Genomic DNA, 27,366 nt, shown 5'->3' with positions numbered 1-27,366 from the left:
AGAGTATTTGTGGCTTGGCTTTGGTGGACACAATCTCTGTAGAACGGTAGTTGAAAACATTTTGAAAACATCTGGAAAAAAAAAAAATTGATTCCTTTGATTTTTCATGTGATGTTTCTTCTCTGGAAGCTGCGCATCTGTCTTGCAACACAGATGAAGAAATCTGGATAGTGTATATGGACATTTCTCAACGGATTAAAAAGAATCTAACTAAACTTAGATTCACAGTGGAAAACTGTATAATCGACACAAAGAATTAACAATTTCTAACAGAATATAAGCTGTTATTAAATCTGTCCACTCAGTGCGTGATGGGGGTGTAGCTGCTTCTCTTGCTCTCTCTTTGCGTGTGTGTTTTTACAAGTATAGCCACATGGCCTGAGGAAACTACAAGAAAGAGCTCTAGACCATAAATCATGTAGTTGTGACATTTACAGACTAACAACACACATGCATGACACACTGAGTGTGAGACCTGATTCACTACACACGTGTATTCGTCAGCTCTTAATAAACTGAAACAAAATATTATAAACACATTCCTGAAAGTAGAGCGGTGGCTAGCTGAGTGTCTGAATTAATAACCCAGCATGCCTGAGTGCTCTGCTTTCAAAGAGAAGCTCTGAGACACGTCCACACACAACCTAGACACATTGCGTGCACTAACATACAAACAGAATCACGTGTGCGTAGAGTACAATACTGTCCAAAACACATACATGCCCTTCAAGAGCACTTGCACAAACAAACGCTTCGGACACACACATGGTTTCTCGCAGGCAGCCGTCATGTTGTAGGCTGTAGTCTTTTTTACACAGCACATTAGTTGTTTTTAAACCTGCATATTTTCTGCTGATTACAGCAAATGGACTCCTTTTCAGAGGGAGCACAAGGAAGAGAGCTGTACATGTGGTTGCTATTTGTGAGGAATGGTGGATGTGGCGGAGGGAGAGAGGAGAGAGAGAGAGGGGAGTCAGAGGTCTCCAGTGGAGATGCAGTCACCATGACCTATGTATATACATGTATATATGTATGTGTGTGTCTGCTTGAGGAGGTGTGTGTTTTTCGTGCATGGACAGGTTTCCGTGAGCTTGCATGTGTGTGTGCTGGTGTGCAGGGTCAGGCAAAGAGAGAAGGGGCGAAGGGTGAAGGTCATAACGCTTTAGGGGAAGGAGATGAGATCTGTGGTGTGAGGTGGTGAAAGTGTGAAAGGTCAAAATGTGTTTGGCTCTTGCAGGAGTAAGCGTTTACTGAGGGGCAGAGACAAGAGGCGTATGTGTGTGTGTTTGTGTGAAAAAAAAAAAGTCTGTTAGCTGCAGCATCAACAGTCGGTCAGGCTGGGTCACTGAGAGAGGCAACGGTGAGGTTAGACCATGTGGGACTGAGTCAAATTACAAACTCGTTTGAATGCTGCTATCACCATATCAGCACTGTGTGAGAGCGCTGATGGAGCTATAAGTGGATGACTCTTGTTTTAAAACAAATGGTGCTGCCACTCTAAACACAGCTACTATATAATCCCATGTGTAATTCCTGTAAAACATTACATGATTGACTCTTGAGGATTAGCTGAGCAAGGATAAAAATGTATTTTTGCAAAAACATAACAGTTTTTCTATTAAAAGGCAAGTCACAAGTATATACTGTTATTATTATTATTATAACGTACTGAGGAGACTTACATAGGTAGGGTCTTAGTGACTTACACATGAAGGGCTTGACACTGCTGTGGATGTGCTTATGCTGCTTTAGGCCCGAAGACGTAGCAAACGTCTTGCCGCAGTCGGAGCAGGCGTGGGCCCGTGCCCCGACGTGCTGTGAGCGGATGTGCCTTTGCAGGTTACTGGGGTCTGTGAACACCTGCTGGGGGAAGGAACCGCACAGACACACGGGGGAGTTACTATCTGCTTCTTCAAACATGGAAAGATTAAACACCTGCAGTGAAAAAAAAATAAAACAGAGATGTAGACAAACACAGAGAAATATGAAAATGCTCATTGATTAAATGGCCCCTTCAAAAGTCATCACTTTACCTTTGAGCAGTTTTCACATTCATAGTGCTTGCCACTGTCATGTGACATCTGATGTCGGATCAGGTTTGATTTCCAGTTGAAGGCCTTGGGGCACTGGTCACACTTATATTCCCTCTCCTCAGAGTGGGACAGAACATGGGCCTCCAGACTGCAGGAAACAAAGAAAACACAACAGTGATTAGGATTCATCTGTTCATGAAGAAATGTATTTTATATCATATGGCTGTTAGACAGCAGCAGCTGTCTGCATGCATCTATGGAAATGAAAGTCAGCAAAAACTCTCATAAAAATAAATTATGTGATTTAGTGAATTAGTGTTTTAACTATTCACTTACCTTTGGACGTCAGGGAAGACCTGGTCACACTCCTTACACTCGTGTAGACCATGGGACATGTGGAGGGGTCGCAAGTCTTGAGGCTCCTGGGCCTTTAGGTCACTGTCCCCCCCTTGATACATCAGAAAAAATAAAGCAAGGCAAGAAGTTTAAATGTATCCTTTCCCGCAAGACTGTGCAAACAATATCAAAAGTTATGGGTTTACTTTGTAAGACGTATTTTATATTCATGTTCCACCACTACTCTGTAGTTTGAAAAATTTCACATGCCATCCTTTTTTACTGTCAGCTTGCATAAACTAGACTCTCCCAGACTCTTCTTTCCACACTGCATTACTGTGATCTAATTTTTAATGGCTTACATCATTAATGTCGTGTTCTCAAAGTCCAACTACACATCCTTCTTGTCAATCTTCACTACCCACTGTTTACAATGGCATGAAAATAGCCCAGTTATTTAAAAATAAAAGTCAAACCTGGGTTAAGGAAGGAGGAGGGGGGCATCCCACACGGCTGCTTCTGGTGGTCCAACAGCTGGTTGCGGGACTCAAAGTGCTGGTCACAGTCCTCACAGCGGTACTGCCTCTCCTCTGCAGGGTGAGCGGGAGAAAAAATTTGCATACTGTGTAGTGAAGTGAGGTGTATGTGGTGCTTCAGATTTTAACAGTGCATAGAAATGTGTATTTGCATGTGTGGTGCGGACCGTGAATATCAGGAGCCATGGTGTCACATGAATACTCTTCAGCCTTCATGAAAAGTAGCAGCTCCTCACCGGGGAAAATCTCTCTGGTGACTTTGTAGAAGATCTGCAACACACACACAGGAGGATTGTGATTTCAAGTTTGCTTTTATATTACAGTTTAATTACAAACGTCAAACAACAAGGGTACAGATCAATATATTTTTCTGTGCTGAATTTGCCGCTTTGGTGTTGTGTTAAGACGTTGCAGCTGTTTTTTTTTTGGCTGCATTTTTTTTTTCTCACATTATCCATAACTACATTACAATGTGGGCTAGGCTACCTTTTTTTTTAAACCAGCAGAGGTCACTTGGGGTAGCTCTTGATACTGTAAAAACACACACACACACATGCAAATCCGCTGCACAATTGTGTACATGATTATTATACTTCTACTTCTACCACCACACAGACAGAGAAGACACAGACATGAAAATACACACAATCCTTAACTTGTAATTAACCATCATGTAAGACATCCATCCTCATGGAAACAAAATAAAAGCACAAACAACCATACTGTAGAATAAATACACTGTCTCATAAATACTGTACACACACATATGCAGACTGGTCTCTCCAGTAAAGCTCATAGTTGGGGGGAAGCAGCCAAGAAATGTGTGAAGAGCAAGTAAATAATGAACTGCAAATACAAGCAAGGTGTTCAAAAAAATGCTATCTGTTAATTGAGTATTTCAGTGATGGAAGAAATCAGCAGTGAGCTAACGAACTAACGCCACAACAGGTCTTCATTTAATACAGCTCACCTGTTTTTAAAACGTCAGCATTTCTGAATAAAGAGATTTCATTGAATCTACAGGACATGCAGATTATGAAACCTCTGCTAAACATGTGTGTACTTGGAGGGGGTCAGTCATTTTAAAGAATCAGCTGAAAGACCCTGGGATTGTGGTTCTTCCCATGGACACACAATGGCCTTTCTCTGTGAAACAATCAGACATGGCGTTATTTTTGGCATGCTTTGGAGGTTTAACATATTACCTTCCTCTGCTGCGTAGACGTGACAATGATGATGGGGGAATTTATTAGAAATGCAATAGGAAGGCGGGAGGGGGCTTCTGGGAAGGCATGGGTCACAGGTACACCGCTCATGGAGGGAATTCCTGGCTAGCACTACGAGAAAACTCGAGCCACGATGGCTCCACCGAGACTTATGATAAATATCTTGGTCACAATAAAGATCATGATGTAGTCTGTCGACTATTCTATAATTGTTCATGTCATTGTTCTAGCTTCTGGCAAATGATATAATACTAAATGTGACACTCGTGATTTTTTTGTGATTCACTGGAGCACAGGAAGTTCATAGATTGAGAGTCACTGGGGTAAAGGGAGATGGTCTTGCCAAGGCAGAGCTCCTGCAGGTCAAGAACTGAGGAGTGACTGGTGCGTAGTTACTCATGTAGTTTTGTGGTAGCATAAAAGTATGATTTAAAATTCAGGCATTAAAACAATCTAAGCTAAAGTTGGTGGGATGGTGGTAAGCACCATAAGTCTAACTCCCATCAGAGGGCTAAACCAGAGTCATTACAGTCATCCAGACCAGGAGAGGCGCATTAACCAACAAATTTAATCCAAAAAACATTTGTTTGCTTCCGTAGAGACAACTCTGCCAACTTTGTGCTGTGTTGTTGCCCGGCTGAGGAGGAATACAGTGCCGGTCAGCTACAGCAGTGCTGCATCTGCATCGTTTCCAATAAAGAATAAAGGGAACTGAACTGTGTGAGGGTCTCAACAGGAGACATACCCTACTCTAACCTCTGTCTACACCACAGACACACGTGAGTGAACATTCACAGACCTTCACAAAGCACACATGCGCACATACACCAACAGACACACTCTTTCCTGTATGTGTCACCTCTCTAAGGCCACAAAAATATTGTGATTTAGAAACAGTCAGACAGCAGTTCAAACAGACGTGAGAGTCTGCAGGGATTCCGCTCTGAGAGACTGATACCGAGACTGAGGAGGGAGGCTCTTTGGAAAGCTGGATGTGGACTGAGGCCTCGGAACATAAAAATTAATGAACGCTGTCAAAACCACTTTGTTCATAAATACAAGAGTTCAAGTTCAAGCTAAAATGCAACAATAAGCCCATAACTGTGTATGTTTTACAAATAACCAGAGATAATTAAGAAACAAACAGTGAGGAAGACTTCCTGGAACCATCATCAAGGACCTTTCTGACCTTTGACCTCTCTCTGTTAGGGATCAATAAACAATTGTAGCTCTGATTCTCTGTACTCTGTACACCAGAAGATGTATTTTGGGGGTGATGTAAGTGCATGAGCGGGCACAGGAGGGTGATTACAAATGTGAGGGAAATTCCCTCAAATGCTCCACCCCTTCCCCGAGGGTCGCCACAGATAAACAGCAAAAACACACACATAAACAAGCAGGCAGCGACTAACACTGTCTTTGATCCTAGGGGTCATCCTTAGCATGTCATGGATCTGGTAACACACACACACACACACACACACACACACACACACACACACACACACACAGTGGCTTAAAATAACAGGTTATTCCGTAGATAAGATAGTCAGGGTGTCTGAGTTCACACTGTGGAAGGCAGCCTCCACAGCATCAAGGCCATTTCTTACTCTTACTGCAAACAAAAACAACAGAAATCTTATTTCTCTCCATGTCTTTTCATGCTTTGAGTCACTACTTATCTCTTTCTCGCTCTCTCCCTCACTTACTTTCAGTGTCAAAGGTTATAACCACGAGAGGATCAGGGGCTATAATTGTACTACTTTGTTACCTTGACACCATTAGTCATTAGCAGAGTAAACACAGTCACATTTTCCCCTGGTCACACCCTGTTGGCTGACTCCTCTCTCACACAGAGCTCATTCGACAGGTATGCCATTCACTAGCGCTGTCCTGCCACAATGAACTCTCAGTCTGGATACTTCTCTTTTTCAAATTTCACTTTAACATCTCTAAACCAAGGAAAAGAAGTATGCCCCAGTCCCACAACGAAGGTTTACATCAGATACAACAATACATTTCAAAAAATGCCCACCACCTTGTTTACTTGTGCTTTGCTCAGCGGTGGCGTAACAGCAACAGTGCATGTCCACATGTGTCGTAACCTCCCTGTAGCGATCAGGGTCATGCAACATGTACAGTATGTTTGGCAGTCACCATCACTTGGCCTTGGAACAAAACCGTTTCGTGACTTAGATAGCAATAAAGAGTATGAGCACAATGTGCAGCTGCTTCCAGCAAATTGGATGAGCATGTAAGGAAGCCAACATGGTTCTGTTCATGTTAGGTTGAGTCATCTGTGGGAAAGTGACCTTATGAAGAAGCAGAAACACTCTGGTATCTCATAAAGGACGTATCATCAATGTCAGGTGTAAAAGATGCATCTACAGAATGTTTTATTATTCTCGGGTCTCAGTAGGTGGCATGTAATCATATGTAAATGGGATCAGATGCGGAAACGTAAAATTGTTGGAGGTTTGCCCGGAGTTTTTACTCATGCAATCTGTACATTTTAAAATCTGAACTCCTTTTTACCATGAATTCTTGTACATATTTCAAAACTGAATGAGCCTCTAATGATTTTCCGGTGAGGTGCAATCACTTCATGATTATGTATTCACTTCATGACTATGTATTTACATAGTGAATGACTGTCAGTGTTTTGCTAATATGCCCCTGAGCCACTTCATTCCACTCAATAGTGAGTGAGAATCAATAGAGCGAATGAGATTAACGCTCATATCCCTCTGCACTGTCTTATGAAAGGCTCTTCAGGGCCTCGTTGGATGATGTTAATTACACTTTTAATCCATTTTCCTTTCAACTGAATCAGTAGATTGAGGAGCGTAGTAGAGGGTTTTTGAGCACTAATTGCCCTAATTATCTTAACGACAAAACATGCTGATCATGGACGGATCTATGCAAGTAACGCTCGGGCTGCGTTGCTCAGTTCATCTACAAACAAATAAGACTATCAGGAGAGCTTGAGCGCTGTGGCGTGGATGGTCAAAGGCTACCATTAAACAACAGCAGTGGGCTGCAGGCCACTGTTTAAAGATTTAACACTTACAAATTAAATTATCTGAGTCTTATCTTTGTCATTATTTATTATCTCTGAATGCTTTTGAAGAAATGTATATAAGTTTTTAATTAAAATAAAATAACCAAGATGTATAATAATCCATTCTCTTCAGAGAGCTGTTTTCATCTGTAAAACACTGAATTCAAATTTACGAGTTATAGCATGGCGAATTAACTACAGATTTCAGTGTGACTCACGACCTGCGACACCTGCCATCTCCTTCCTCTTCACTCCTTCCTGTTGCTCTCCACTCTGCAGTGTCAAATATATATGGCAATAAAACAGAAAGGGCATAAAATAAAGTCTGCCTCTGTTAAATTCAGTTAAAATACTGAATTTGTAGTTCATGCTAGCATTATAGCATAATCTATAACTTTCAATATTTCTGTGGATGCTACCACAACATAGATCTTTTATGCCAATGTATTAGATCAAGAAAAAAAAACTAAACAGAGAGAGAAACAGAGAAGAAAAGGAGAAGTGCTATCCACAACAGTCCCTCCAGTAAGACAAAACAGGCTATTTTCTCTCTCTCTCCTCACTCATTCATTCCTCTCTCACTCCCCGACCCTCCTGAGATTGGTCATAAAGTTTTATGATAAACAGAACTGGGTCAGAAATAAGAGGATGGAGGCCAGTTTTACTCTCACACTGGCAGGGCTAAACTGGTGCTTGACAAGAACCAGGACTAAATAATGACCAACACACCTGGAAATTACAGTTGTTGTATGACACTGTCTTGAAATAAATCATAGAACAAATGGTCTCTGGACCAGAGAAGATTTAAATTTGGTTCTGTGTGAGAAGATTTAAATTTGGTTCTGAGGGTAGATTTAGCAGAACAAGTACCACGTAAGCCCTGGGTTGCTCGGTCAGGCCCTTGTGTGGAAATCTGGTGATGGTACACGTAGTGTGGTGAGAGTGTAATATGTGGTTTCAGGCTGGGTTTAGACTCAGCACTTCTCTGTGGCAGTAAAAACCTGTTGGAATCAGGTACTGTGTGTTTAAACATTTCCAGCTCAGAATGAGGAGCATGGGGAGTCATCTGAACCGCAATGAACAATTCACAGTCATTGCACGCATGCACGCGCACACACGCACACACACACACTCACAAACACACACACACACACACACACACACACACACGTTCACATATGCATATATGGAGAAACACAGACAGTTACAGGTGTGTACGCACACTCAAGAGACATAAGGAAACACTTCACACACGAACAACAAGTCAGTGCACATAAACATCTGCTCACATATGAAAACAAAAAGGCCTCATAAGCACACAAACACACACACACACACACACACACAAACACACACACACACACACACACACACACACACACACACACACCTACCAAAAACTGACAGTGGGTTTACAAGACCACCCCACTTAGTCTATTCATTTTACACACACAGGCAGCCATTGTGAGACGCTACAGTGTTTTCAAAAACACCAATGTTGGCCGGAAGGCTTAAAGACGCCACATTGTGCTGTGTTGTGACAGTGTGTAATACTTAACAATCACCTCATCATAGCCATGTCCGTGACCTGTCGGAGCCTTACACAGCCACCCGAGCAGAACCACAGTGTTGACAGCGAGTCACACCTCGAGGAGAGGGCAGCTAAGGAAAGCTCTCTCTGCTTGTTTGTCTCTCTGTCTCTTTTAAAAGAGTGTGCCTAAGTCCTTCTAGGAAGCTTCTCTTCTCCTTCTCTCCCATTCTCTTTATGAAAAATGCGTGGGCCATCTGCTCCCTTAACTTCTTTACTCACAGCACGTAAGGGTGAGAAGAACAAAGACGTAAGAAGGAAGAGCAGGGGATTACTTGACTGTTGACTAAAAGATTTCCAAATTATTTATTGGCCAATAAAACCAAAAGCATCATTTATATGTATGAAAAGGTCCATATCTAATTACAGATTATATGGCCACTACTGTATTTGGATTATGTTATTTAATACTCTATTGACGTGAACTTTTTTGCTGACATTTCAACGGGTGACACTCAACAAGACCACCGGTGAGAAATGATGACAAACATGCAGGCTAGATTATGTTTTTCATTCGGGTCAAGCTCCACACACGTGTCAAATAAAGTTTAGCCTTTCTACCCCACTGAATGTTTCTGTGTAGGAGGAGTGCCTGGCTGTGGTATTACTGAGGTGAACAGGCCCACATGTGTACAGCACGCACCTCTCTGCACAGCCAGGTGAGCAGCAAAAGGACTGTGACATTCCTGGCATATCTAAGACTTTATATCGCAAGCTTGACTGGGAAGTGTGTGGAACTATCATCTCGGCGGGCTGCCTCTGATCCTGCCCTGTGGTCCTTGCACGGCAGAAGCCAGCGCACAATTACAGAAAGAAAACACACACAGATAGCAAGGAGTCTCTGCGGTGCAGTGTAGGGGAGAGCTGTGTGTGTGTGTGAAGTGAAGGCAGGGTGGGCCAGCCGCTCATGGGACTATCTGACTTAGATCACAATAACACCTTTTAACACAACAGCATGCAGACAGGACAACCATCGGAAAATACAGGGAAGCCTTCTGGCATCAGAGCTGTGTTTAAGAAAAAAAGAAAGAAGCAGAGCATAGGTTCAAAGATCTGTATGTCTCTCAGTTGCACTTGATTCATCCTGCCAGACAGCAAGATTCAGAAGAGGACACATCACCATATGGGAGTTCAAAATCAAGTCATCCACATGTTTTTTCGTTCTCCGTTTTCTTTTCCTCAGATCATATTCAACTTGTATTTAGCTGAGGTTGTTCTGCCAGGTGAGCTGCAAGTGTCTTCACGTACCTGATCATCTATCTGGCACGCTGTCAGGTTATGCTGCTTGGCCGCAGGGGCAAAGTGGATGTGCTTCAGCCAGCTCCCGATATCTGGTTTGCTGGCATCCACGCAAAATTTTACATGGCCTGACCCATCCAAGATCTGCAGAGAGAGAGAGAGAGAGGGAGGGAGAGGGAGAGCGAGAGAGAGATCAGACTTTGATCAGTATCAGTCCAGGTTACTGTGTCCAAACACTGACTAACCACATACCTCCCACAGAGAAATAAGACTCAAATGTTAGTGCTGCTATGTGGCTCTCTCACACACACACACACACACAAATTGGGTAAGGACAATAAAAGGCAATAAAAGGCAATCATCAAAAAATTCCTTTGTAATGGGAAAATAATTGTGTGTGTGTTTGATGACATGATACATTTATATATTTTTTTGTAATTATCATCCAAACAGTAATTTATAACCTGTAACTTTATATCCTGTAACTTTTTTAGGACCACAAAATAATAACAATAAATTTAGAAAAACAAAATAAATTTTACCCTTGAATAAGCTCTCAAGTAATTATGGCATTTACATTGTAGTATTAAAAAAATGTAAATAATATCGTTTTTCTTTATTCTAAGTGACAACAATAAATAAGTATCAAATTAAGACTGTACAGCCCCAAGAATATGATTTCATTAATTGATAGGATGAGAAAAAAATTAAAACAAGACAGTAAAAAAATGTAATACAACAAATGAAAGCTGATTTTATTTCACTCTCAATTCTGGTTGATCAAGCTTGTATTATTTTACTTCATTTAAAAAAAATGTATATATTGCTAAATGAGTGTGGATTTAAATTGACGTTTGAATTCGTTTCTGCAAATGTAATTTAAACGAATAAATTGATAAAACTATAGCCTAATGATATGATCTGTTCTTAAAAGATAGGATAAAAATAATTAAAAATGAATCACTCTACAAAATAAGTATAACAACAAAAATTGTTATAATATAAAAACAAAATAATAATAATGATAATAATAATAATAATAAACGAAGAAGGAGAACTATTGTATTGGTATCATTCACAACACCAACACATTTCAAACATGTGAAGAACAAAATAACAATAAATACAATGAACTGAATTATGATGCAAATCATGAGATCAGCGGATTTCTATCGCTTACAGAATATTTACACAGCATTTCTCTTAACGAACTGTAAACAGTATGACGTTGTTTTAATATGTTCCTATTTATTATACAACAGTTGTAAACTTCACCGGGAAACAAATCAATTGCAGGAAACCGCGAGTGATAAGAATTATGAAGACGTAACCGATTACTGGGATGCAAAACGGAATCTCTCTCAGGGTCACAAATCAGTCTTTCTGCCTTTGTATAACCTGCCACTGAATAAATATTTAGGTTGCAGAAAGCCCTTTGTCCAGACTAACACTGGATCTCCCCATTTACCCTGCAAAAATAACATCAAGTCTTTTCATCGCGAAAGTTAGTTTACAAAGAAATGAACAATGAGTATTAGTTTTGCCTTTTGCTCTCAATGCAAATCGCTTAATAAAACAAATGTTTTCTTTTTGTTCACACAGCCTGTTTCCTCTTACCGTTGAAACGCTTCTGCAGCGGCGTGCGACAGTTCAAAACCTCCTGGGATAAAAAACCGCGATGTTAACTGAGAGAAAAGTGATGAAAACTCCGCTTAAAAAAAACTGAGAATAAATAAAAACTCGACTGTCAAATGAAGAGTAAAACTACGAATTGTCTTTGCTAGGACGCCTTGTCCAGGCTGCTGGCATCGTAAAAAGCACCAGTGTGTTGCTGTTTTCGGTGTCGGTGTCTCTTCACGTCTCCAATCCGCGGGACGAGTCGACTCCTCGCCGGAGCGCACACACTTCCCTGTCCCTCAGACACAGCGCGGTGGGAGAGAGTAAATCCTCTCTCACTACAGTGTCTCACAGACAGCGCGGACTCGGTAGATCTCCTCTCACTGTCCTACCCGCACGGCGAGTCGGAACTAAATCCCCTCCGGTTCATCAACTTGCTCCTAACTTTTCACTGTGTGCGCTTCGCTTTGGCTCGTCCGCTCCTCTCTTGTCACCCCTCCTGTCCTGACGCACCCAGGTGTCCTCTAGTAGCCATTCAACTTTTCACTTTTCTCTCCCCCCCCCCCCCCCCCCCCCCTCCTCAGCCGGTCGGGATGTGTCGTCTATATGATAGCGGAGAGATTCAGGGGGGAGCATGTGTATGTGTGTGAGGTGCTGATTTCAAGTATTGCCCCCCTACTTCGCGCGTCCCGGACAGATTAAGTGATGTTTCTCTTTCGCGCTTTGTCTCATAAAGAAGGATCCAACACGTCCATCCTTAAAGCCCAGAGAGAGACGACTCAAAGCAACGGGACTGTCTTTGCCCCCGTCCCCGCTCGGAAGCGACTCCTCTCCGCAGTAAATTTTAAAGTGACAGGGGTCCGGGGTTGGCGAGGGTGAGCGGGGTCAGGGAGAGGTCGGGACGGGGCTTCTGAAGGGATGAACTACACACACAGGCAGCACATTTTAATGAACCAACATCAGCATCAAAGCGGCGTATCATTATCCACGTGTTCCCAAACTTCTTCACAACATGCCAGTTCATGGACCATTTTATGACATTATTAACCTGACGATCCGAACTGAAAAGAGCTTTTCTCTACAATTTCATTCTGTTTTTTTTTTAACCACGATGTAATGATGTAGACTAGGCTTGAGTTGCACTTGTGTTAGGACGCGAAAACATAACAAGAGGACAAGTGAGAACTATAATAAAACAGTCTCTAATTGTGTTTTCATGGGGGGTGGGGGGGTGGGGGTAGCTGACTGAAGTGTTCCTCCTGTGGACCTCCAGGAAACTCCATAAGGACCATTTGAAGTCCCTAGGCCACATTTTGGGAAACACTGACCTAATCACCTGCTTTTTCCTGACGTGAACAAAATGCTGCAGGTCGTTACAGAGGTAGATATTGGTAGATACTGTGCCCCCCCCCTCACACACACACACACACACACACACACACACACACACACACACACACATACACATACACATACACAGACACAGACACACAAATTAAGCAAAGTATGGATGTAAAATTAGCTTTTAATCCAAGAAAAAAAAATCGATCTCTAGACAGAACAAGGGCTCAAGTGGGTGGTGTTTGACTCTTGAAAATAAAAATGTTATTTACTTTCCTCACTGCTCCGGCCTCTGCGCGGGCACCTGCTTTACAACCGGCCCGGCAGGAGACAGAAAATGTTGCACTGGTTTTATTTCTGGAGCGTTTGATGTAAAATTTCGGAGCTAAAAACCGAGCCTGATACTGTGAATAAACACGGACAAGGGTATGGAATAATAAAGAAACGTCCTCGCTGTCAGTGCGCGCAGTTTATTAGGCAGCTCATAAAGCCAGAGAGGACAGGACTTTGGCTGATGAGAGCAGATGATGATGGATAACGCCTCACACTGTGACATTGACCTTCCATCCCAGATAATGCCCATTGTTTTACGAAATCGTGGAGCAAATGTGCAGGAAGGACAGGAAAAATCATGTGTAAATAAGGCAGGACCCCGCCACCGATTCCCATCGTCTCCCGCTCCTTGAGAACCGAGGAGACACCCCGGTCCGCCCGGTCATTGATTTCCTGCCTCTCCTCGACTTGTCCATTGTTGGAAGCCTTTTTAATTTAGCCATAAATTGGGAAAGCTCAAGTCGAATGAGCTGTTCTATTTTCTTCCTGTCAGGATGAGGGATTTGTTTTATGATGCATTGTGTATTAAATACAAGTAATCTGGGAAAGTGATTGCTTCACGGCCTCTCCGGCTCCGATGGAGGAATCTGATAGAGAGAGGGGGTCTGAGCTCTTTTCTGAGAAGCAGGAAATGTCCGAAAACTGGAGGATGAAGACGCGGGGCTTGCGTGGTATCACTGGGGGGGTTAAAAAAAAATTGGGGGAAACAGTGGCGGGACCTCTCAGCCTGGACACACGAAGAACTGCTGCACTTCTTTCCCCCGTCAGGAGATGGCGTGCTCAACTGAAATGAACTTTGAAAAAATCTGAAAGCACAGTTGAACATTTCAGATGACAATATGATAGTTAGACACAATTACAGGGTTGCACATGTCGCTGTTGTCAAGTGAGCTTCTCTAAACAGAGTCTTTCTATCATTAAATGTTACATAAAATCAATCGTATTCTGAACTAAACTGTGCGCATCTGTGAAATATAACGTGAGGGCTTACAGGTCTACTTAGTGCATCAATAAGACATCAGCAGTTGCACTTTTTTTTAATCTCCAGAAATGTAATCGATTACAGCACTTTTGGAAGTTTTAGTTGTCGGATGTTCTGGCACAGGTTTGAGAAAATTGCCACCCACAGCTTAAAAAAATAAAATAAAAAAAAAAAATAAAAAATCAAAAATCAATCTAACTCTCCTTTGAGGATCAGGGTTTGGTCTTTATTTCTGAGCCGGTGAGCTCCCGCTGAAAGGAGCACTGCAGCTTATAGCTCTGATTGTAACAGTCTGCTCTATCAGTCAGCTGTTTGACTTATTATAAGACGGGGGTCATTTCTTTCTCCTCCGTATGAATTGCAGCACAAAACATCTACATTAAGGCGTCAAATTGCTAGATGGGCGCATGAAAGATTCAGCTGTATGGGCTTGAATATATAATCACCTGAAGGAGCGGCTATAAAGCTCCTGAATCTACACGGAAAAGACCGATGGAGGTGAATTTAAAACACTTGTTCATTTGTTAATAAACCACGAGAATGATTTGCAAGGCACAGCTCTAATTTATATTTATTCGAGCAATCTGCCATAAACGCTATTCTGATGTGCTGAGATTAAACACATCTGTTTTTATCTGAATTATGCCATGCCTTTGTCATAATGATTTTGACATAGTAAATAGCGGTGTGGAAAAGCTGTTTATCAACAAATTACAAACCAAACACATGCAGGCTTCAGGGTATGTTAGTTCCGACTATATCATACCACACAGCATTTCATACTTATTTAAGGGACTCTTAAAACATACAGCATCCGGATAATGTTTAGTGCTGAGGCTTTTAAGTGCTGTGAAATTCTTGAAAGGAGGTTAAATTGCTGAAATAGGCCCATGCTTATTTTGCTTGCGGCTTTCTTGTTTGTTTTAGGAGTTCAGTCACGCAAAAACCAATTCATACATGAATGCAGAGAATTTTTATGATCAAATAGCTTCGTATTTTACTTGATCTGAGGTTCAGCTTCACTGGCCCGTTCTTTTTTTTTTTACCCTTCGAATAACTTTGCAGCAATATTTATCTGATGTTTAAAAAAAAAAGTGATTTGGATTTTGCTACTCAATCTAGAGCCATGTGAAGTCAGATGGGACAGGCTGGAGAAGAGGGGGATTCCCGTGTGGGTTGCAAACTGACTCCACAGCCAGCGGACTGCAGAGCCTACCGCTGCAGCCGAGGGGCCACATGGAAACACTGTGTAGGCCTGTGTGGTGCATTCCAGCACATCCTCCAGGAGAGCGGAAAGAAAGAAAAAAAAAAAAAAAGCAAAGAGGAGAGAAAGAAAAATATCGCAGCCAAATCCACATGAAATAGTTCCACCATTCACGGCGAGACCTCCCATTGACACCGGCGAAAAGCTGCATTAAGTCTCCATCATGAGTCTGTATACACACGGCCCCCTGCGCATTTTATTTTGCTTAAATGTGGGGCGATTCAATCAAGTGCTAAAAACTCATTTAAAGCTCAAACGAACGGTCGGCCTACAGTTTGTTCACCACTCAGCAACTTTTTCTTTAATTAACACCTCCATCGGCCAAGATTAGTGCACAATACAATAAGTGTGCAGCTTTAAGTCCCCATATTTAAGGATAGACCTGGTGTCCATATAGACCAATTACCATTAAAACAGAGCAGAGGAAATGAAAGGGGAAAATGTAAATAAAAAATTTCCTTGGGTCTGGAAGTAGGCCCGTTGTGAGCGGCGTGTTAATCTCCACCTCAGTAATTTGGTTCTGCGGGAGAAGACAGAAGCCCTGCTGCTGTGCCCTGCACTTCATAAATCACTGCTTTATGTGGACAAGGTCAGCAACCCCCCCTCCCCTCCCACCACCACCCCTTCTGCTGGCCCCTCCCGGCCCCTCCGCCATGTTTACCCGGCCGTCAGGGGGCTCTCAGGACCAGACCAGCTCACTTCTAATTACTTTGGATTATTTTCATTTGCAGGGGGTCAGCCAGCCATTCCGACAGAGACAGAAAGAGAGAGGGATGATTTCTTGACAAATTCTGTGGCCTGTGAGGAACAAGTGTTCTGCTGAATTAGCACCAGGTCATTTTGTTTTGGCCACTGTCCGTCCCTGTCTCTGACATCCAGTTGCAGTGACAGGTCGGCGAGAGTGTGTCTATATTAACAAATCCTCTACTTTATTTATAATCTAAAAACAATGGCCCACAAGGATTCTTTCAGTGAAAAACTCAAGTAGCGTCCTTGAGGGCGTTTTATTTCTTTCATCCCTTGTATAAAGGCAAGTGTTAATATTGGAAGAAGGCAGGCCATCACAGGGCATGATGCTTGACTGAGAGGATTTATGAGAAGACATAAACTATCTAATCTCATTTAGCAGCTCAGAAAAGAAGGGTGTGATAGAGGCTTCTTACAAAGGGATATTATGCCTTTTCCATCATGAAATACATATGTTGAGCTAAACTGTTGATCAGTAAAGAGAAAGAGAAAATAGAGAAACAAATTTAAATTATTTCCATTATATGAAATAAAAAGAGTACAGTCTAGTCCTGCTCTATATGAAAAGTGCCATGAGAAAACTTATGTTGTGAATTGGTGCTAAATTGAAATTCATATATGACCAAAACATACACAAATATCTATACCATAACGGAGAATAAATGTGATAGTCAGTGGTTCCTCAGTGTGAATGAGAGATACTGTCAGGATGTGCACAGGCACCACAGCAGGACGTGGTCATTGTATTACAAAGAGCAGTGAAAACAAAATTATCTGAGTGTCAGGGAGGAGGACAGAGAGTGGATATTATGCATCATTCAAAATTTCATTGAAAAATTGTTTGTATTAAGTTACCTGATGTGTGCGGTTGTTTAGAGGAGCAGTGTCTGGAATGTGGCTGCAGTGAGAGTTGGGGGTCTTTGGGGTGGGGTGGGAGGGGTGGGCTGGCAGCGATGTACAGAAAGTGGTACATGCTGTGGTAATCACAGACACTTCCTTCAGCATACAGGGCCACACTGTATGTGGGCTACAGGGTGCGATAAAGCTGCACAAAAGTCAAAGGTCACGTTTTCCAAGCATAAATTCAGCGGGCACACAGCTCCTATACACATGGGACAGGCTGGAAACTTAAACAACCCCCCTTCACCCTACTGCAGTCTAGTGGAGAAGAGGAGGGGAGGGGGGTGCAGGTAATTAGAGCATGTTGCTGGTCGCCGCAGGGTGAACAAATTGGCTCTAAAACGCTCATAGATATCATCTTTAAAAGACCTTTTTATGTACAAGAGGTAAAGCAGTATGGAACTGAACACGGCACTTCAGATGTTCAAGTGTCACACATTCATTACATTTATTGAGCTCTCTTCTCACGTTTAAAGTCAGGACTCCGCAGTAGTACTGCGACAATCTGCTTTTCATATACTGTGTCTAATTGGAAGGCTAATATTTTAATGTCGGCGGATATAAGACGATATACTTGTTCAGTGTGACGGGAGGGAATGCTGCCGTGTCAGTTAAATATGCCTGTACAGACACAATAGAAAAACTCAGAGAAAAGGCTACCAATATGGTATGAAAGAGTTATCTGTAAGTCTCAGTGTTATATTGATAATTGACTCACGTTTGAAAACGAAACAACTGCAAATATTTCTGAGACAGAGCATTTCCCCGGTGGCGAGGCAGGTGGAGAAACAGACACCCAACAGTTGATGGCTCACAGATACGCAGACCCTGTTGGGGATTTACTTTTATTGGATATTTTCCTTTTATGCAAAGCAAAGAAAAGAAGAAGAAAAGGTTTATATTGCTGCACTGAGGAGAAAAACATAGAGAAACATGACAAGTGGGACTAATGGGTATTTCTTATCCAAAATTTACAAGTGGTCAAAACTGCAACGTGAGAAAGTGAGAAAATGTTCTGGAGTAAGTGCAAAGCATAAGCAGATTGTGAAAGTGTATTCAGCATGTACACTCACGGAAACCCCCCACCACACACACACACACACACACACACACACACACACACACACACACACACACACACACACACACAGGAATTTGTTACCCAGCTCAGGTCGGCTCAGTGTATGTGGGCATGATTAAAGTCAGAATTAACTCGAAAAACAACAAATCAGTTGCTATAACCCTAAAGTGAAGGAAAGCTGAGCAGCTCACACATAACACAGGGACACAGAGTGGCTCCCATTAAAGGCTTCACTGGCTTTCAGTAGCATCAAAGAGGCCCCTGAGTTAGGCTGGGATTATATTTAACCTGGGAGCTTGTTGCACTGCTGAGTACAGGGCACATGCTGATGCTGCTGCCAGTACACCATGCTTCTGGCATCCAGACCAACGCTCTCATTAAAATGTGGCTTGGGCACTGTTTCCATACAGGAACACACACATGGAGTAATGCACGAACACATAAACACTGACAACAAAACAAAAAAAAAAGACATATTACCATATGGTATTTTTGTTTTACTTCAGCTTACAACAGAACTTTCACTCTATATGAGCTGTGTAATACTTTAAACCATTACTAATATTTATCCTTCTGTAATTCATTGTACTTTACTAACTGATGTTAGAGCTGTGCGATACACTTGAAAATACTGTCACAAAAATTATGCATATAAGGATATTTTTCAATGTTAATATACACTGCATCACATTATGCAAATGTATGCAAAATCCCACAGAAATGTTCAAAGAAATGAACAGTGTTCTTCTGTTATACTTTACATTAGAGAAATGTCTCAGTATGACTAAAACTAAAACCTTAATACCTGTTTTTGATGCATAATCATGAATGCAGCCAACAGAAGTGTAAAGGCATCACAATATGATTCCGCCGAAGGTTGAGAAAGGACTCAGGCTTGTAAATACAAGAACAGATGCAAACAACAAAAGTTCTCCATGTATGGGTGTATGTCTGCACCAGGCCCTGTCCTGAGATAATGAAATCTCACATTTCAGTAGTCAGACTTGATATGAACCATCAGATGTGTGCGTCAATACTCCCCAGGTTTATTCAATTCCAAACCAATCATTCTGGTGTCATACACTTTTGGGTTAATATTCTAACCGTGAGGCCCAGGGCTAGGTGAAGATAAATCAGCTTTTATGATGGGTTGTTATGGTTTTTACGGCACTGGGGTTGTGAAGGCCTGATTTGGGGATCAATCACCTGCAGGTGTCTGCTGGGGGCTGGGGTGCTGCGAGGATCGATTGAGGATCTAGAGCCACAGTGATGGAATAGAAAAGTGTGTGTGTGTGTGTGTGTGTGTGTGTGTGTGTGTGTGTGTGTGTGTGTGTGTGTGTGTGTGTGTATTGAGATTGGGTGCAGTTGTAGAGTGTGTGCATTAGTTTGTGAGGGTGAGAAGAGAGACAAAGTGATGAAGGTGTGCATGTGAGTGCCTCGTAGACAGAGAGGAGATATATCTGCGGCTGCTGCAGTGATGAACAGCTGGTGGACTATGACCAGACCATCTTGGCTCTTATCAGAGTCTCCCCCTCCTTCTCCTTTTCCCTCTCTCTCAATCCACTTCTTCATCTAGATGGCACTTTGGAAAATCTCATTGTCACACAACATTTAACAAAGACAAAAGTCTGAGGCGGGCAGCTGGAGATGACTGGCCTGACAGAGTATGGAGCTAGTGTGCAGAGTATCCCTCACACAACCTCTTTCACTCATGTCTTGCGTGTTTTCCACTGGGAGAGGCCGGCAATGTGGGTGCAAAGCGCCGCCAAGACACACAAACAAGTGTGTGCATCTATGCGCACAGATGGCACGAGCGCCTATCAACGCACAGACACATTAGCTGCACCAAAGTTTGTGAGTTTCTTTCTCTCCCTCCCTGGATACGGTGTGCACACACATTCAACATCTCCCTTGACCGTCAGACGGCTGCTTCCTCCGCGCTGTCAGCGGAGCCCGGCTGAAACAAAAGAGGCGGAGAGCGAGGCCTATGGTTTCTGAATCAGAGGAAGTTGGTACTGATTATGCTGCCCCTGAAGAAGCATTCCGATCCTGTTAACCCACACGCTGGCTGCCAACTCCAGGCCGAGCAGCAAAGCAGTGGGAGAGTAAACCTCACACAGCCCCACCCTGAGTGCCCTCTCCCTGCCAAGGACAGGCCTCTGCCTTCTCTTCATTTCATCTGTTTTCTTTTCTTCCTTTGTCTCTTGTCTTCTTTGCTTTCTATTCTTTAATCATACTCTTCTTTCCTCTCTTCTTTTTACTTCCTTCTCTGTATCCTCTAATCTGTGATCCATCCTCTGCTCTCCTCCCCTCCCCGCAGAGAGACACCACAGCAGGCTCTCGCCGGAGGAGAGAACATTCCACCTTCTTCACACCCTTACCTCTCTATCCCTGATGAATGCCTTCACTCCACTTGTTTATAAGACAGAGGGGGTTATTCATAATCAAGCCCAAGAGAGTATGTACACACTGTGGACATCCTGATAGAAGGCAACGTATTAAATTTCTGTTTGTTTGACAGGAGCGCTGTCTCTCTTCTTCTCCTTGACAGGAAGACCCCCATCCATCCAAGCAGGGGGCGCGACCCCAGCAGCACTCCCCTCTCTTTCTCTCTCTCAAGTGCTAACACATACTAAGTAAATGAAGAGTCTCTTCAGGCCGGGAGGAGACAAACGAGCTTCTTAAACATCGGAGGAGTGGTGGTTTGATCTGGTGTCGGTGGGTGTTTACAGCGTAACTGCAGCAGAGTCGTGTTTGTGATGTTACCCATCTAAGTGTGTTTATACAGTGGTGGAGATGGCCCCGGCCTCTTAGCCAGGTGCTGAAGCTCTATGTCTTCTGTTGTAGGGGGAGAGTAAGGCTTTGGAGAATGTGTGCATGTGTGTTCATTCGCTGCAGGCATGTGTGTATGTGTAGCAGTGCTTACAAGTCAAGTGCTGTCCAGGCAGGCAGACAGTGTGTGTGTCCACATCCCAACCAGGAACAGGTTCAGGTTAGAGTGTCTACTTTCATTCTTCTCCAAGCTTCTCGTCCTGTCTTTCTGTCTCATTCTCTCTTTCTGTCTTTCTCTCAGTGATTATTGTCATTCTGGCTGCTGAAAAAAAACAACACTGCTACTGGGAAGTGTAAAAAAAAAAAAAAAAGAAGGGAGGAGGGGGGCACGACTGAGATGCAATGGGCTGGTGGTGGTGGGGGGCTATAAGGCCCCCAGGGTGGGTATAGGGTTTTGGTGAGGGCTCGGGGGTTGGTGGTGAGGTGTGCTCGGAGAGAGGGCCCTGGTGTAATCTCAGTGCTGAATAGACGGAGCTCTTAATAGAATCCCGTCGTCCGGCTGCCACCGAGAGAAACAAGAGCTGTAATGGATGGGCTCAGCTCTGGCTCCCACTTTCCCCCCCATGACCCCTGCGTTGGTCAGAAGTAAGAGCTAAAGAAGCATTGTAGCCCCAGGCCTGATTGAATGTGGAGGGAGGGAGGTGGCGGTGGTGGTGGCGGCAGTGGGGGGGGTAGAGGCAGCCGCGCTGATAGACCAATTTCCCACTACTGCGAGCAGCAGGGCTTGATTGATGAGGGCTGGTGCTGGTGAGAGGAGGCCCATCACATGCGATCACATAAATACTTATTCAGCTCGAATTGGGCCTGACAAGCCTTACGACAGCTTTGTGCTGTCACAGATATCATTGGAAGGAAAACGCTCCATTAATCATGCGTAATTAACTTTTCCAAAGGGAGGTTCTGCTTGGAACCAGTAGTAACCCACTCAGTACCCAGATAAAAAGTTCCAGCATCTTAACTGGGATTGGAGAGGGCCTTATTAAAAGCTAGAGCCAGTTTCCCCTGAGCCGCTCCGTTTGTACAGGAAACGGCTTCATTAGTATCGGTTTAGGGCTCTAATGGGCTTGATACAAAGCCTCCCCTCTCTAACCCAGCCGTGTTCAGTGGCCTTACAGTGCAATATCCTGTGAGCGCGCACGGCCATAATGTTCCCTGTTTGAAGTCAGAGCAGAACCCATCTGAACGCCTGCCACTAGTTAACTACCTTGACCCTCCCATAAAGTAGTGTGGAGGAGTGAGCGTCAGAGCCCAACAAGCTGCGTGGTTTCATTCTCTCTCTCTCTCTCTCTCTCTCTCTCTCTCTCTCTCTCTCCCTCTCTCCTGGCCAGAGGTAGCCTCCCCACGGGAGTAAGCTGGACCAGAGCCCTTTTGTTTTAAAGAAGCAGACCAAATGATCGGCCTCACATTAGGTATAACACAAACACACATATGCTCACACACATGATGAATGCACAGTCCGGCTACATATCTCATCTGATCAGCATTACTCCTTCAGCTCTCTAATGCTGCCGCATAGCTGCTGGTGGACACGATGTAAGCAGGTTGCATGGAAGAAGACAGAAAACAATGGGGGCAAAACCACCGTGGAGCTTGAAGTGGAACTGAATTCCAATCTCTTTCAGTAAAATCAAACATTATCCTAGAGTACGTTGAAAGACTAGTGTTAGAAAATATGTTCTACAACTTCTCGGCTGTATTTGTGTTGTGTTCTTACACAACACAAATCCTAGAAACAGGCTTGTAAGTTATGTTGTTTTGTGACATCAGTAATAAGTTTTCACAAAATACAGAACACATACAGTGCAGCGTGTAATTGTTTTATGCTTGAGCATTGATTGCAAAGGCGTCGTTTCAACAGTAATTTGGGCTGTTGAGCTCGGGAGAAAGAACAGCTTCGATGATAGAAAAGACCTGTCTCTTTTTTTCTTTTTTTTAATAATATACAGTCCCAGTGGTGCAGTGTAGCACAAATTGCAGGTGTGGCCTATCATCCACTATCAGCAACAGATCACCTTTTTCTCATTTGCCTTGTTGGTTCTTGTGGGCTTCAGATACTGTATTTGTGTGGCTCACTTCAGACTTTCTCATGACAGCAGAGTACTCCGAAACCCCAATAAAGTTTAAATTTCGCCATACATGGATCACAAACACACACACACACACACACACACACACACACACACACACACACACACACACACACACACAGCTTCAGTCATTCCTTGTCTCCAACTGGTCATCTGTGGTCATTTCCTTTAAACATCATCCACACTACAGCAGGGACTTGACTCATTTCCTCCCTGATAATTAGCTCTGTCTGGCCCTCTGAGAACAAGAAGATGACCCATTAAACACAACAGTCATACTCCACTATTAGACACCATGACAGGTCTGCACAGAAGTAGACACCCACACTCGGTAGAGACAAACAGCGTCTCACTCATTCTAATGACCATGTGAGACAGACATGAGAACAGTGCACTGTGAGCTGAGGTAGGAAAGATAACAGCCAAATCTGTAATCTGGCAAAATGACAGATGCTACACTACTACACTACACTGACTCACCAACATACTATAAAGTAAAGTACAGCGAGCAGCTTAGTGAAAACTGGAGTATTTGTAGGGTTATTGGCGTGAGCAGGGCACAGCTGATTGAAATCTTAGTTGGGCACATGGTGAGGGAAGCAGCTGCCATTATTGGCTGCCCTGGTCACCCCTCCAGAGAACAATTAAAGCCAAAGTCATTAAGGTGCCACTTCAGAGTGTCTAAACTGAAGAGTATAAGAACCAGTAACTGATTCATTTATCATTATGTACTTTACACTGATGAGTGATTTGTTTTTTTAGCTGATACCCTCTTTGGGCTTCTTAATGCCATTTTCTTGATGCTTGACTGCATGAGTAGTTTTTCCATAACATGTTGATTTGTTGTATGCTTTTAATCCCTGCTGGCAGAACTCAGTTAAAATATGACCTCAGCTTCGTTTGGTTGAATTCAGCTGAGGAGAATCGAGCAATTTGGGATTGATTTGAATGAATTAAATGGATGCAGCTGAATTTCATGAAACTGAATCAAGCTGAATTGGATTGAAATGAAGAGCAGCCCACTCTGGTTCAGAGTACCATAAAAGTTTTATAACTTCTTTCTCCTACAGTAACTATGTGAAACTAAACCTATGTATTTTGTCCTATCTTTCAGCATCTGGTTTTTACACCCGTCCCTCACCTATACTCACATCTCTGTGAGGATGAACAGGCTGGGTCAGTAAAGCTGAATAAGGGCCCATACCAGGTGTTGAGGAGATTGGGTTGTATTCATAATCTGATGAGGGTTGTCAAGAAGCCTTTGGTAACTATTTCACAGGCCTAAATAATAGGAAAATTAATTCTGGAGTCTTGGGGAGAAACACACTTGAGCTGGTTTAAGTACATGAAGCCATATTCAATTATATTCCAGACTAGATATGGGACAATCCAACAGTAATGGAGACAGGTGGTTAAAGCAAGACCACACGCAGAGGAGGAGAGAAGTGGAGAAGAGGAAGAGTGGAGGAGTGTGAGAGAAAAGAGGGAGTGGGTGAAGGGTCAAGTACATTCAGTCAGCTTAGTTTGACTTATATGGAGAGGGGAGACAACAATAAGTGCTTGTGTGTCAGGGCCTTGAAGGCAGCACAGCTCTTCTGCTCTCACAATGGCCTCCTTCCCACTCCAGAGCCAAGCACGGCCTGGCCTGAACTCACTTATAAACATCACCTCAATTTTCTCCCAAAACTACATTTCATTGATGCTGTTCACAATTTGTCTGCGACAAGAACAATTTATAAGCTGGTCAAAAGATTCAAATAGCCAAGTAACACTGTCTATTTCCTACTATAAACATCTGGAGTTGGCCCTAGTACTTGTAAGCCTTACTTGGCGCAGTTGTGGGAAAGTGGCTATTGAAAGTCCTTAAAAATAAGCTGTCTGCTTTCAGCTCAGCATGGTTGCTTAGAAAAGATGATTGGCTGACAGTCAGGGCTGTTTTTTTTTCTCCCATTCACAGATAGAGTATTGTTTGAGGGGGATCTTGGCCATTGAGGTTTGTTTGTCAGATAACCAGCCAATTAGTGCAATCAGGTAAAAACTCCCCCCTGGATCTTTTCACTTCTCTGTTAAATATAAAAAATAAAATGTCAAAAAAAACCTTTTTGCTATATAAACTAGGCTGGCACATCAACATAATCAGACTTGTACTTTGCAGCCAGAATCCATTTAATTCAAAGCATGCTTCCTGAATGCTGTGTTTTTTGAATTCCCATAAATTTGCCCCTATATTCAAATCATTAATTATTTAGACTGGATTCAAAACCATATTGTAGCGACTGAGATGCTCATTCAATATGTATTCGGCCTGTCGAAGGTGGATAATGTGTGTCATCACCACTCATTTTTGGTACAACAGAGGGTCTGTCTCGGGTCCTTCTCTTGAGCCAAGGCGAGCCCCCCTCCAGAGGTCTGACTGATGCCGGCTAAACCTCAGGAGCGTGTTGAATGTTAGAAAGAGGAGAGGAGAGGAAAGGGAGGGAATAAGGGAAAAGAGACGGCTTTCTTGGTTTAAAAAAAAAAAAGGCCTCAGTGTTAATCAGAGATTTCCCAGAAGAGCCAGAGTCATTGCCTCAGGGCAGAAAGAGTGAGAGAACCAGGGGTAGGCACAGAGGTGAGGAAACGAGAGAAGACTTGAATGAGAGATAGACGGGGAGACGGAGAGGAGAGGAAGAGGGCAAGGGAGGCAGGCTACATTCCTGTGGCCACAGCTGCGGGAGCTGCAATCACTAAAATGTAGCGCTGTCTCAATGCCGGCGATTTCTGGACACGTTACAAACGAAATAAAACAGCACGACATGTCTGTTTTTTGAATCAAAGAAGAGACTAGCAATCAACATGCTGGGGTTTACACTACCTCCCTCCCTCCCTCCTTCTCTCTCTTCCTCCCTCCATCCTCCTCCCTGGCTGACTGTCATTCTCTCCATGGCAGGGATGACCCCTTCCCTGTCTCTATATTTGCCCCTCTTTGTTCACCACTGGCCAGTTGGGGCAGGCATCTGAGACTGAGACCATCGATCATTGACCTGACAGCGGGCCCCAGGCGGGGACGGCCCTGTTATTTGGACTCTGTGATGACTTCCTCAAAATGGGGCCCCTCCTTCCCTCATAGGCCTGGCATGGCTGAGGTTTGGTTTGGAGCCTCCATACCTTCCCTGTATGTCCATAGAAAACACATTGCATTCACTGGCCGCATGTTTGGGTCACGCTAGGGTGAGCAAGACAGATAGAGTGTGGAGTGGGAGTAAAATAGGTTGAGGGAGCACAACTTGTGGTCCTGGAAGTTTCTCGGTAGCTTCTCTGGTCCCAAGGAGCACCATGATGAAGACTTTGGCAGCAGTAATAATAGAAGTAGAGGTTAACAGAGTACATTGGAAATAGGAAAACAAAAAGCAACAGCTGGAGTGCCTGATTTATCGACTTGATCTGCCCAAGTCCTGTCTAGCAAGATATAGCAACAGAACATTATAAATACTTTAGGCTATCATTTGGACCCATGTGTTTATTTTATCATGGTTTGCGCCCCTACATATTCCTACATGACACTGTGTGAACATCTTTGGAAAAGATGAGCCTAAAAATACCCCAAAATGCCTTCCCTCCTGTTGTTAACTGCTTCAATCCTCTAGCTGATCTCTGCCCCTCATCCTGCCTCATCCGTCTCTCTTCAGCTCATCACCCCCTCTCCGCTTTTCTCCATCCTCTCCCCCCCGAGCCCCCCTCTAAGGCACTAGACCGGGACTTCATAGACAGGCAGCTGTACTATTTTGTTGCTGCTCACATCGTGTTATCATTACAGCTGGCTATAATTGGAAACAGGAGTCTTTCTATTAGGATGCATGGTGACACGGGTATCTGTCTCTTCTGATATTCCCACACTGGCTAATTTCCCCCCTCATCTGCATTCAACAGAGTGGAGACAAGAGAGCGTGACAGTGGATATGGACTCCGGTAGCTCTATGCAGACATACCCCTCTGATGTGCACACACGGCACATTATACTTACATCTGCATAATGCGAATTCAGAAATTGCATGAAAACTGAGACATGTAAAACAGTCTTTGAAAACTTGTAGTTGTAAGAGGTAAACTGGTTGTTTGTGGGCTAAAAAAGCCTCCAGTATACTCCCTGCCATGTCACAGGATGCAATGTGATTCATGGCCTG

General features: G+C 43.3%; 1 protein-coding gene across 16 annotated transcripts in view; it reads right to left on the bottom strand.

The window, feature by feature from the left end:
• The window catches only part of mecom (MDS1 and EVI1 complex locus), a 136,824-nt gene that overhangs the window by 16,420 nt on the left and 93,038 nt on the right, over positions 1 to 27,366 (bottom strand). For 5 of the 16 annotated variants that reach the window (XM_071496385.1, XM_071496374.1, XM_071496375.1 and 2 more), the window contains exons 3-8: positions 10,029 to 10,163; positions 3,073 to 3,175; positions 2,846 to 2,959; positions 2,370 to 2,481; positions 2,034 to 2,181; positions 1,683 to 1,935 (exon numbers count right to left, since the gene is read on the bottom strand). In XM_071496385.1, the coding sequence (XP_071352486.1) occupies positions 1,683 to 1,935; positions 2,034 to 2,181; positions 2,370 to 2,481; positions 2,846 to 2,959; positions 3,073 to 3,121 (676 nt within the window). In that variant the 5' untranslated portion in view covers positions 3,122 to 3,175; positions 10,029 to 10,163. Of the gene's footprint in view, positions 1 to 1,682; positions 1,936 to 2,033; positions 2,182 to 2,369; positions 2,482 to 2,845; positions 2,960 to 3,072; positions 3,176 to 10,028; positions 10,164 to 11,636; positions 12,185 to 27,366 lie in introns of those variants that run through there. The other 11 variants (XM_071496387.1, XM_071496383.1, XM_071496380.1 and 8 more) reach the window with 6 other exon arrangements.

The sequence above is a fragment of the Trachinotus anak genome, unplaced genomic scaffold (genome assembly GCF_046630095.1).
Source record: "Trachinotus anak isolate AG129_WGS33_773 ecotype Australia unplaced genomic scaffold, CSIRO_AGI_Tana_v1 ptg000014l, whole genome shotgun sequence".
Classification (NCBI taxonomy): Eukaryota; Metazoa; Chordata; class Actinopteri; order Carangiformes; family Carangidae; genus Trachinotus; species Trachinotus anak.
The sequence above is the reverse complement of the archived record's forward strand: the minus strand, read 5'-3'. Positions and strand labels throughout refer to the sequence as shown.